The sequence below is a fragment of the Perissodus microlepis genome, chromosome 18 (assembly GCF_051167445.1).
Source record: "Perissodus microlepis isolate ML-2025 ecotype Zambia chromosome 18, ASM5116744v1, whole genome shotgun sequence".
NCBI lineage: Eukaryota > Metazoa > Chordata > Actinopteri > Cichliformes > Cichlidae > Perissodus > Perissodus microlepis.
In genome coordinates, this window is record NC_140478.1 from 4,738,059 (window position 1) to 4,751,175 (window position 13,117).

A 13,117-nucleotide genomic window follows, 5' to 3' on the forward strand; every position below is an offset into this window, starting at 1 on the left:
ATTATTATTCTTGTTATTTTTTTAAACTTCCTATCCATTCTCTTATATACTTATCTGCCCTAACTTTAAATATAGATATTCTTTAAATGGTAGATTTTACATGATGAGATATCCATTCATTCATTTTCTTATTTAGTTTTAATTGGCTAATAGTCAGATCTCTCACTAGTCCATTTTGCATCACTATTAATATAAAACAAGCACAATGTTCAGTGGAATTTATTAGTCATCTGGTCAACATCTCTTATACTAATATATTTAGCTAAATGTCGGACATGTTTTTGACAAGTTACTTTTACCTCAGATAATTTAGCTTGTGTTAGTGATATATGTGCTACATGTGCAGTCACCTAAAACATTCACAGTCTACTAGGGATGGGAATTGATAAGGATTTAGTGATTCCACAATATCACTTATTCATTTAATTCCTTATAGATTCTCCTATCGATTCTCATTGCTCCATTTTGAGAGTCACCACCATGACTGAGCAGCACAGACATTAGATTCTTGCAAATGAATTACATGCTGTGGGTCAAATGTTTGTGCCTGTTGGAGGTTTTTCCCCTCTTTGCTGTGATCAGTGTTGGGGTCATTACTCATAATAAGTAATTATTACACATAATTCACAGAAAACTTTTTGTAAAAAATAACGCAGTACTTGACTTAATTACATAAAGCAGAAAGTAAGTCATTATGCCGCTTGTTACTTTACGTTCATGTTACTCTCTAGAATCACCTTCTGACACATTGTCTAATAATCACCATTTATACCATCATACCATCAGTCCCACACACCAACACCAATCCCTATCCTAATGAGGATACACATATGTTTCTCCTAGTATTTAAATATGAACAAAAACAGACTTTAAAGTAATCGTGACAGTAATTTGACATTAGAAACATGAACAGGTAGAAATGGATCTGACTGCTCATCTGCTTCTCACCTGTTGAAGTTCAGTGTCTGGTTGCTGGCCTGGGGTATTCACTCAGCTTTAACATCATGTGGGTTCTTGAATAACTTAGGGTTAGCATGTTGTCTGTGCGGTTCCTTACAAAAAACTGAAGTTATGTTAGCAGTAAAATGTGGGTATTTCTGCCCTGGACGCTCTTGTCCTTTTATGCAAGAAAAATGAAAGTAATGTTCATATCTGTGCTGTAGACTGTGTCACTATTGTCACACGAACTGAAAACACCTCATTGTAATGCAAGTACAAGGGGAACTGATAAGCGGGATCAACAGGCAAGCAGACTTATAATTCTGGGAACCTGTTCTGGATATCCATCCCTGCATTCAGTACAGCAGTGTATATTGTTTCATATGCAAAACTATTTTTTTTTAATGGTTATTATTCTTATTTGTGAATAGAAGAAGAAGAAGAATTCTTATTATTGTCCTTATAATTAATAGGAATAACAATCCTTTTATTGTTACTTGTTTTGTTTTTGTTTTGTTTTTTGAATTCCAGTAACAACAAGAAAAATGGAGGCAAGCAAGAGCCTTAAAAAATATATAGCACTATATATTCCAGAAATTTCAATCCAAGAACATTTAGCCTTGTCTAGTAATCGTTATGAATGCAGAATCGGTGGCACTTATGTTAATCCCATTGTAGAGACATTGGCTGCAATTCATCCGGAGATGCTTCAGAGGTCACTTGCAAGATAATTCTTCATGAATAGAAGTTAATGGAGCTAAAGGGCTACATTAAAAAAGGCCAGAGTGTGCTGTAGGTTTTGCAAATATACTATTAAATATATTTTAGGATTTAATACTTATGCCCTTTGATCTCTTGTTTTTGGTTTTTTTGACAAAGAAGCCCATTTGTCCATAAAACACCCGCTAATGTATGCTGATCCATCTCTTAACAATAATAACAGGAGTAATTGCGCTACAGTTACAAATATGTAGTGACTTTCATTACAAAGTTAAGTGCAAGTTAGCGGATAAGAAGGAAAAAGAATAATGTGTTTTCTTGCTTTAATCATCTGGTTTCAGTTTATTTGCCGGGAGGAGTGAAATGGTTGAGTGATCTACAGGTTTTGAGCGGTGAAAATATTTCTTTTAATTTTTATTGCACAAAAGTAGAAGATAAGAATGCAAAGTGCTTCCAGGACAGAAATAACTGCATTATACTGCTAACACAACTTTGGTTAATGCTAACACAACATGTGTTAGCGTTCAACATGTAATTAAGGCAAGTGATGAGCAGTTAGACTTGCAGCATTGTAGCCTCCATTTCTACCTGTTCATGTTTCTACAGTAGACTCACTACAGTGCAGTAGAATTCCAAGTGTCGTTGGTCTGTTTTCTTCAGAATCAGAATCAGAATACTTTATTAATCCCGAAGGAAATTAGGGTTACAGCAGGCAGCACGCTAATGGCGCATGCGCACTTACAAAGGAACCTTCAAACCTTTTTTAACTTTGCTTTGTGTTGTTGGTTTTGTTAGTGTGTGGAGCCGTAGCCTAAGGTTTATAGTGTTAACTAGTAACTACATGACAATTACTTTAACATGGTCATTTTAGGCAGTAGCATGAATAACTATCCCAACACTGCTCACAACTGAAACTTCCATGTGTGTGCAAGAAGTAGCTGGTTGTGGTGTTTGAAGGTAATGCTATCACACGGCTGGTGATGGGACATCCCCAACACTAAAACTGAAAATGGGCCTAGATCTGTTAAAAACATGATGAACATCTCCAGAAGATTTCCAGATTGCTGGCTAAAGCTCCATTGGGCTGCATGCTGTTCTGTTCCAAACCCCATGTCTGGAGTTCAGAGTTGTCACATTGTCATCTGTTGTTAAAATGTCAGCTATATTTGGCCCCTGTATAAATAAATTGAACCTCAGTTAAAGTAATAAGTGTAATGAAAGGATTTGATTCAGTAATTCATGTCAAGTGGATAAAATCTTTGCACAGGGAAAATGCGAAAAGCGCAAAACAATTTAACTGAAGGCACAAATTAATGGAGACAAGAGTGCAAGGTTCAGACGTAAATTCTTTTGTGTGGCACTTCACGACGTCACTGTGGTAAATTTTATTATGTAGTTTGTCTGCTTTTGTGGACAGTCACTGGCTGATACAACAGGGAGACAAGTCTCACCAGGATGATTACAGTCTTCAACGTGTCTTTCACCATGTATCAACATGTGAACACTGGCTGTCATTTGGCAGACGAGTGACTGTGGCAGCCATTGATCTGGTGCTTGCGCGCATGTGTGCATGCATGTTCCCCGCATGTGTGTATGCAATCTTTGTCTTCATGTGTGTATGCCTGTGCATGTTTGTCGCTAGGGGCTGGATGCTGAAATCTCGCTCCAGCGAATGAGGGAATATTCCTGGCTGTCATGTGACTGTGTGATGTCAGTGAGAGAGAGAGAGAGAGGAAGAGAACAGAGATAAAGACATAGGGAGAGAGTGTGAGTGAGAGAGAGAGAGAGAGAGAGAGAGCAAGGTGCAATTTACCCCCACAGCTGATCAGTGCAGTGCTCAGAGAGAAGCTGAGACGACTAGACTCACACACACACTTCTTTTGGCTCACTTATATGCACATGCACTGTGCACACACACACACACATGCACTTTGGGTACGTCAACACACAAACTGGGAGGCATCACTTTAAAAAAGAAAGGATGCATTGCTTCCTCTGCTTTCTAAGCTCATGATACTTTGGATACCGAGGACAGATCTGCCTCCTGGACAAGAGTAAAACGATTCTTACTGGAGAGAGAGAAAAAACTCTGAAGAAGAAAAAAAAACTACACAAAAAAGGACACGCAGAGATTATTAGTGGCAGCAGCGGGTTTGGACAACCATTCAGTGGGCATTATCAACAGCAGCTGCACCAGCAGCAGCATCAACAACACAAACCTTCCAGCACTCTCTCTGGCGTCAGCGTCCCTGCGCTCCTGGCCTCCTCTCCACTGTTTCCCTCCAGTCCAGTCTCTATGCACCACAGTGACTGGTACTGCCAAGGCCAGATGGCACTGGGGGGGCAGGTTGCCACTGCAGCTCAGGCAGGGTCCAGAATAACTTTGAAGGAAGATCAGGTGAAATTAGGGCAAGCCAGGATGGAAGGTACATCGTCCAGAGTGATGGCCGAGGCCCCAGGTGCCCAAACCTTCAACATGCCGGCACAGAAAATCGATGATGAGGAGTTCAAAGGGGGGAGATTGAGGGAGGGTGGACTTAGGGTGGGGGAGGCAGGAGGGTCATTAGGAAGTGCAGGACAAAGTCCCAACAGCCCCCTGTCCTCCCACTCCTCCCTATCCTCTTCGTCACCCTCACCTTCTCTCTCACCTGGGACATCCATTCTGAATTCAGCCTTGGACCCTAAACCTATACCCAAGCCCGACATTGGCCAAAGTAATCTGCAAGCAAAAAATACAGGCAACAAAGATGATTTGGCTGTCCAGGGCCAGGGCTCACTTTCTCCTGCAAAGCAGACTTCTGGCCAAGGGGAGAGAAGCACAACAAGCCCTTCCTTCACTGGAAGCACCAACTTAAGTCTTGGAAGTCAAGACGATGAGAAGAAATCATCTGGGAACTTACTCGGAAAGCACAGAGAAAATTTTCCTGCAAGTACAACTGGAAACCAAATCCTCAAGCCATATTTAGAAAAGCAAAGTGTTCATACACAACCTGGTGAGACTGCTCTTCCATCTGCTGACTTAACCCTGAGCAAATCTGGTCACACTGCTGCACAAACCACAGACCCACCTGCGGCCTCAGCCAACAAAACTACCACTAGTGTTGGACAGAGTGGATTGGAAAGAGAATACTCAAGCCATACTGAAAAGAGAACGTCAGGATCGTGGACATCAGAGGATATTAGTGTTGAAAAAGAGCACGAGGTTGCAAGTCCCAGAATGTGCCGGGATTTAAATGGCGCTGAGGATGGCAGAGCGGGATCGTGTCGTCCATGTAACAGAGAAACAAAAACAAACCATAGTAGTGATGCTCCACAGCGGGCTGCAGTGAGACGGGCAATGTCTGACTGTTCACATCTGTCTGTTCCCATGGTAATGGCAGGGACATACCCCACCAGTATGGGAGGCTCACCAGTGATGGCACCAAATGTGCTGAATTTTACCATGACAGGAACAGCATGCCTGACCAGGGCGCCCTACCCACACGTGGCTGTCCGGCGCTCACTTACGGTCACGGACGGCACCGAGGCGGCTGCTGCAATGGCGACAATGATGGTTTCCCCATTAATAACATCTCCTGTTTTGCCGTCTTCCCCACCCCCAAAGAGACATCATGGAAGCTGCGAGAGCAATTTTCTAATTCCTGTCCCACCCCCTGTTGGAGCGTCAGCTAACGTCTCTCAAGATAGTAAGCTAAACACAGCGGGTAAGACTTCTTGACTCCCTCTATGTGTGTAGTTGTAGTCACTGGAGGCCATGACTATTCATCAACCAATCAGCACACAGTCACGTGTTTTGCTTGACTGAATAATATTTACGTTCTACCAAAAAAAATCAGTTTATACAGCGTATACTTGTCTTGTATATTTCTCTACATTTTGCACACATCTAGTAGCATGTAAAATGCCTCATCTGCCAGAAGGTGAAGTTAATATAATCCAGTGTTTTGGTTAATAGTGTTTCCCAAATACTATTAACCAATAAAAAAAATGCCATGCGCGCAAAAATACTTCTGTGTGGCATAGTGAGATTAGATGCTGCTGTGCAAACAGAAAAGTAGAAACATGCAAAGCCAAAGACTATCGCAGCCATCAAATGGCTCTGTCTTTAAAAAGTCCATCAATGGTAGATCTCACTGTGAGACCTAGTGACCCTGCATGCTCATTTTCTAATGGCTTGGGTAACAAACGCAAGCCGTTTGCCAGTGAGCACATCCTGTTGTATCCTCATTTGTGACTCCTGTTAATGTTGACTTGAAACTAGTGACTAAACCCACAAAGTCATTACTAAGGCTACAGGCTTCTATACAAAAATTTAAGTTTTAGGCACTTCTGCATTGGCTTTATTTATTTCCATGCTGTGTACTTGCATTCTTGAAAAACTGTGACGATGTAGTAGTAGTAGCTGCGTCCACTGCTTTCACAAAAATGTATATGCATTTGGTGAGATGGGCATTGCAAACTTGTAGGAGCAGCCCAAGGTAGCTAAATTAATGGTGTTACTTCAACCCATAGCCACATTGTATATTGTGGGGCATCCCACACTAGCAAAAGCAAAACCATGAAGACTAAATGTGTAGAGGGTTTTGCCTTGCCAGGAGAATTTATTATCTTCAATTAAATTTAAAATCTTCCTTAGGGGTTGCATGTCACTGGAGCATTAACATTATACACCTAAATTCGTGAGTAGCAGCAGATCTTTCTTTGCCCTTCCTTCCTCTGCACTTCAACTGACCACATATCATTACAGCACAATTGCATTTGGCTAAATTTAGCTGTCTGCTGTGGCTTCCTTTCAGACAATAAGGCAGAGTGAAAAGAGATGCATTTTAAATTTCAGTAAGAGGCTTTATTTCTTTATTAGGCTGCCATATCAGTTTCAGTTTTCACAGAAGCCAGTTTTTATCCACAGCGTACATCTAGTGTCATTCTAGTTTATGATAGCAGTTAATCAAGTTAATGAGCTGAGTTGAAAGGAGTGTATGGCAGTTGCACATGTCAATATGTGGAGTAATGTGTAATAAAGTAATGTAATAAAGGTATGAGAGGGTTATCTTGCACAGCCACTAACTTAAGTTTGGAATAAATGTATAGCTAAGTTGCATGGCTAGTAAACACACTGAAAATAATGTGGACAGAATGACAAAGAATAAAGGAAATGACAGCAAACAAGATGAACCTGCTGTTTAACCAGGTTATAAGATTTCTTGCAAAGGGGGAGGAAGAATCACGATGTTGTATTTGAAGTAGAGGTATGATCCATAACCAGGTCAGTGTTACATTGAAAGCTGTCTGGCCAATAGACGTTCTCCTCCAGGGGACTCGTACTATAAAAAAACCTAAAAGGTTGAGTCTCTTTTAATTGACATCTTCTCCTAACAGGTGATGGAATAAGGTAAATCAGTCTGGGAAATAACATCACATCTTAATCGTGTTTCATCTTATCTGATGAGTGTCTAACATAGATCATGGTGCAGAATTATTTTATGAGTGCCTAGAGATATTCAAAGGACATTTTCACAGGTTGAGACCGATGATGAAACAAAAGCATGTGAAGAGAACAGGCAGAGGATTATGGGAGAACTCTGTCATAGATAATTTCCTTTTTTATAGCCTTTTATCTATAACAACAAATCATCTATAACAGTGTTCTCCCATAATCTTCTGCCTGTTCTCTTCACATGCTTTTGATTCATCATCATTGCTGGGTGGCTGTAGCTCAGGAGGTAGAGCAGGTCATCTACTGATCAGAAGGTGGGTGGTTTGGTCCCTGGCTCCCCCTGTGTGCATGCCCCAAATTGCTCTCTGAAGGATCCATCAGAGTGTGAATGTGTGTGAGTGTTAGGTAGAAAGTACTTAAAAAGCATAGAAGAAAGTGCTTGTGTGAATGAGTATGAATGGGTGAATGTGGCGCTTTGAGTTGAGTAGAAAAGCGCTATAAGGAGTCAGTCCATTTAATGTTCCGAGACTGAGTAGAGAGGCCCTGCTCTGCTCACGTTTTGCACCATACCTTTATTTTAAGACTACTAAAGTAGCTTTGCATGATATATAGTTCAAAATAATCTTCGTTTATCTCAGTCAGGGCCTTAGTTTACTTGAAGGCTTATTTTTGATTAGCTGCCCTACGTGAAAGGTTTGATCAGCCAGAGTTATTTGCCTGCAATGACCTTTTAAGGATATTCGCTGTCACTGATGTCATACAGATGCAAGAGTAGGAAAAACTGCCTGAAACATAGTGTTTAGTGCAGTCTAGCCTGATCCAGTTGCTCACAGGGATTACTTGTACTGACCTCATTATTTGAAACTGTGTCGATGTTTAATGTGAGTATCAATCATTGGAAGTGTTTGTGTGACAAAACATAAAAGAATAGGCTGAATTGACCCAATCTGAGATTATTTAATATGTACCATTTGCTCTTATTGTAATGGCTTCTGCTGGTTTACTTTTAGAATAACTGCATGCCTCTAACTGTTTAATCCATCCATTCAGTGTGTTGTTTTGTTTTGCAGCCTGCAGTTGACAGAAAGCTGGAACATTGATTAGACATTGACACTGACTGTACTCATTCAAATATAGAGCGGCTATTTCTAGCATTTTGTGTGTGTGCATATTTGTTCATACACACAGTATGTGTGTGTAGGTGAACAGCTTCCACTGACGTGAATCTTTGAGATTCTAAAGGCGCACACCCACACAGACACACTCACAACAGACAGCATGTCTGCAACTTAAGGTGCTGTCTTCATTCAGCACAGAAGGGACTCACAGCTACACGTACCACACGCACGACAAAGTACACAACTGTGAAGGGAGGGGGCAGACAAGTGCAAGGCTCAAATCTTGAGCTTACACGACACAGACTGAAAATAAGCAGATATTAAGAACAGTTAGGCTCAGCTAACGGCAGCTTTCATTTAAGACACGTCTTTCAGCTGATGGCATCAAAAGCTTCGTTATGCGCTTGGACTCTCAAACAAGACACAGCTTACAGCAGCTGCCTGTGGTTTTTAGAGCTCATTCAAAGGACTGGGACTGGTACTTATATAGGTGTTTTGTGTATATAGGTGTGCTCGAACTAGGCACTCAAAGCTCTTTTTGGACTGCTAAATTTGGTAGTATCAGTGGTTCCCGTTAATAACAGCAAACTAACGTTAAAAAGCAGCTGGTTCATCAGACATAACAGCAGCTGGTTTATCTGTAGCCCAAAGCAGATCATGGTTTTTGTTTTTTAACTGGAGGTCAGAACAAAATCAAATAAATCAGCAAAACAGTTTTTACATAAAATAAGTACTTTACTTCCTGGTTTGGTTTGTTGTCAGAAAAGCTGGAAATGGCATCTTCTGGTCATGTTTTGTTAGTTTGATTTTGCTAGCTGAATACGTTTTGCTAAATGCTAACAGTTATAACCACAAATGCTACAAAGTTGCTTTTTGTAACAGTGAGGCTAAAACCAATGAGGCACATTATACTTAAGTGCTTTTTAATTTGCAGGGTTAATGATGTGAACAGCATATATTTAACCCAAACCGTCATCTTTCATAAGCCTAAACAATTTTTATTGTGCTTCAGTGTAGCCACAAAGCCAGTGAAAGGAGTGAAACAAAGCTCTGATTTATTCCACCTTCATTTACAATTTACAAAATTTCATAAACACAATTTACTAAATTGTTAGTTTGCAACAATATCTGTTAACTGCAGCTCAATTAAGTATTAAATGTAATATCTAGTGTTATTCATTGTTTTAATTATTTTAAATTCAACATTAAATTTTATAATTTGTCCAACAGAAAAAAACTAGTACTATATGAGGAAGTCAGGAGCAGTAAAGAAGTATGTGAGGGTGGTGAAGTAAGAGACTGGTGATGGGTCATGGTGGGGAGGGTATGACATTAGGTATCTACTTTGAGCCAAAGGCGTAGATTTGGTTTTGGCATTGGTGGGGACGGATGAGTCAACCACCAAACCCTGCCCCGTTTCTTTTTTTTTCCTTTTGGTCGTTGCTTCTTGATAGCAAAAGGAGAAATATACTTGCCTACATATGCTATTCTACATGCTTTTAAACCATTTAAAATCACAATTCATAGTTTCATATGTGAATTATATAATGTTAAATTACTATTAAACAAATGACTGACTAAGTATTTTAGACTTTAGTTTACTTCAGCCATATTCCATATAAATCAGGTATCATACAAAAATAAAAATAGCTTCAAATACAGTCATGACAATAAAAGAATATGACTTTAAGGACTTAACAACATTACTTCAGTTATAGTACACCAACATCTCTGATACATTAGCACTAAGGGAACACTGAATGACCTGGTGGGTTTTGTCCATAAAACTACTCATCTAAGATGACCACAAAGTAAAAGATCTCTCAACAAAATTATACAACATTTTAGGCGCTATTGCCCCGATCAAATCAGTGAGCTGTGATTTTTTATTCTAAACATGAACTACTGTTACAGCAACAGACATGAACTACTGGTGTCCCACACAACAACTCAATGTCCACTATGTGAAGGGGCCACACACATGCCTTCTCCTCTCGTTAACTGAGATAAACTGCTGGCATATTTGTTTTACATCTATACTGTCCAGTCTCTCCTGCTGGACATACAGCAGCATTGTTTAATCTCATTTGAGTCATTGTTGACCTTAGCCATCTTTTTAGTCTTCTGAGAGCACTGAAGCTTCTTTCAGCCTCAGTAGATACGTTTTATCCTCAGATTAAAATTATTATTCTGTGCTTGATGTGCCTCACCTTTGGCCCTGGCTCTTCCCCTCTGACTGCACTAGGACATATTGCCACCTGATAAAATACCACATTGATTCGTGCCATATAAAACGTGAGACATGTCAATTCAGATTCTTTGTCAAACATACACCAATGAATCAATTTACATCAGCAGCCTAACAATTGTCATGATAATAAATACTAGTTAATCTACAGCACCAAATCATCAGTCAGTCACCTGTGACCTCACCTCTTCACCTCTGTCCGAGCTACAACATGGCAGAGCTGCCTCTGTCACCTGATGAATAACAGTGAGACATTCCAAATACATGCAGTCACTCATGTGCTTCAAATACAGTCCTGAACCATCAAGTCATCATCCAATTTCACCTGTGATCTTGCATCACCATTACTCTCTGGGCTTTGTGTTGGTTCTTCTGTCACTTGACAAATAGGACATACATGACAATAAGAATAAAATGTGTAGCTGCTTCAGTGTTTCTGTCACTTTGTGCAGATCTTGACTCATCAGTAATGTTTGTAGTGTGAGTGCATTTTTAAACAATTTGTGCAAACTGCACTACAAGGTGGAATATTTGCAAAATCAAGATTACCTCATGATATTTTGTCTCAAAAATTAACCCTATGAATATGTCAGTGCCATTAGGATGAAAAGTATTGTGACACCAACATTTTAATGTTAGACATATATTTCTAACAGCCTCTGTAAACTAATATCCTGGCTTGCTTGAGGCTGCCGTTTTCTCTGACAGTTTCAATCAAAATTAGAAATGCTACTCTGGGAGACTGAGATAACTTGTTTCCAAAACACGTTATTCATGGTTACATACAATTTTAGAATGATGTGGGCCAAAGCCTAGAATAGCCTGTAACGTTACTAAGACGGACACATTTTATGAGTTAACTTGACTTTAAGTAACTTACAGGTTTCTTTGAAAAATACTTTCTTATATCCAGGTTCTTTTTGCTGCCATCCTCCTCTCCTCCTTGCAGGTCCTCGCAGCGCAGGCTTGCTGCTGCTAAAACTAAACAGAGCTCCCTGAAAGGCACAGCCAATCACATTGGCCATATTTGTCACATGACGTAGGACTCCAGAAGAGAACGTGATTTAACTCTTTCTGCGCCTCTAGGTGAATGAGACGTTGACAGATTGTTTTTTTCTTTCTATCGGGTTTGTTTTTCTTTACTCGAAGAGATCAAATTATTGGTGGGGACAATTCAGTAATCGCTGCATATTGGTGGGGACATGTCCCTTCCGTCGATGCCAAATCTGCGCCCTTGCTTTGAGCTCATTCTTGTTGGACAGGTTGACAGATGAGGTCAGGCAGGAGTCTCCGTGGACAATGATGTTTGGAGTTTGTAGACTTCATTGTGATCTGTACTGTGAGCAGGGAGCAGGAGGAAAAGAGCCTGGACAGGTGGAGGTATGCACCGTAGAGGAGGGGAATGACAGTGGGTAGAATCTCTGTGTCTCTGTATGGCCATGTTCTGATTTACACAGCAGTCAGCTGTTTCTTTCTCTCTCTGTTTTACTTACAGACACCAGCATGTGCAGTTGGTTGCTAGCAGCTGTAGCATGGTATGATGGTATAATGGATGATCTGACTTGTTCATGTTGGATGAGTCATATTGCTGGTGTGGCAGGGTGCAGTAATGTGACCGTGAAAACATAGCAATAAAACCACCAGTTTGTTAATCAGGGTATGAAATATAGTGGAAACCATAGAGCAGTCCTGATGTGTCTGCGGTCCATGTTGTTGAGTTTCTCTGAGTTTCACTGAGTAACTAAAGAATACTATTGATGGTATCCTTTGTTCTCTGTATTTGACATTTTAGTCAGCAAATTGTATGCTGTGATCTACAAACACATATATCACCACAATGCAGTCCAGCCAACAAACACTAGCAATCTGAGATCCTAAAAGCAGATATAAAATGGATAACACACAGGTTTCTACATACATACCATTGCTGAGACAGCACAGATCCTCTTTGCCACCACTTTTCACATAAAAGGCTCCTTTGGTTCTCCTCCCACAAGAACACCTTTCTAGCACATTTAACACTTGCAGCATGTAGGTCAGATGACATATATATATATACCACCTTTTTCACATTCACTAAGGAATAATTCAGGTAACATATAACTAGTAAACTCAGCTGAACAGCTAAAGGTAAACGTTCAATAGGTCTCAGTCACACAGGCATAGAGACTGGTCAGTGACCCTCGGGCAACCTCTGTTCACTAGAGAAATAAAAGACAAATGGCAACACCAATGACAGCAGACCAGATAAGCTTGCTGTTTAGCAAGATTACATACAGTCAAGACTACCTACAAAGAGAAGATAGCGATGGCAATAATATATTTGTAAGAGTAGCTGGATCGAAAACAAGGCTAATCCTACTGTGAAGGCTGTCTGGCCAAAGGATATTTTCCTCCAAGGGGATTCAAATTTATTCTGGATGTAATTCATTTTCATTATTTCTAAGGTTAAGCCTCTTTTAATTGTCATCTCCTTCTCTAGTTTGAGATGTAATAAGACAATTCAGTGAGGGGGAATGGGTTTTCTTCATCATTGGGTTTCATCTCATTTGATGACTGTCTAACAGATATGATCTTGCACATTGGTTGATGAGTGTCCGGATGTATTTTTCACATGTGAAGACTGGGGCTTCAATGGCGGGGCAGATCAACTTT

The 13,117-nt window shown here is 40.2% G+C and overlaps 1 protein-coding gene across 7 annotated transcripts in view; it reads left to right on the plus strand.

The window, feature by feature from the left end:
* LOC146367059 (uncharacterized) overlaps positions 1–13,117 on the plus strand; it is a 122,890-nt gene that overhangs the window by 69,481 nt on the left and 40,292 nt on the right. The window contains exon 1 of one of the 7 annotated variants that reach the window (XM_084912538.1): positions 3,457–5,363. The exons of the other annotated variants lie outside the window; for them this stretch is intronic. Within the exon in view, the coding sequence (XP_084768664.1) occupies positions 3,956–5,363 (1,408 nt within the window). The 5' untranslated portion in view covers positions 3,457–3,955. Of the gene's footprint in view, positions 1–3,456; positions 5,364–13,117 lie in introns of those variants that run through there. 7 annotated transcript variants of the gene reach the window in all.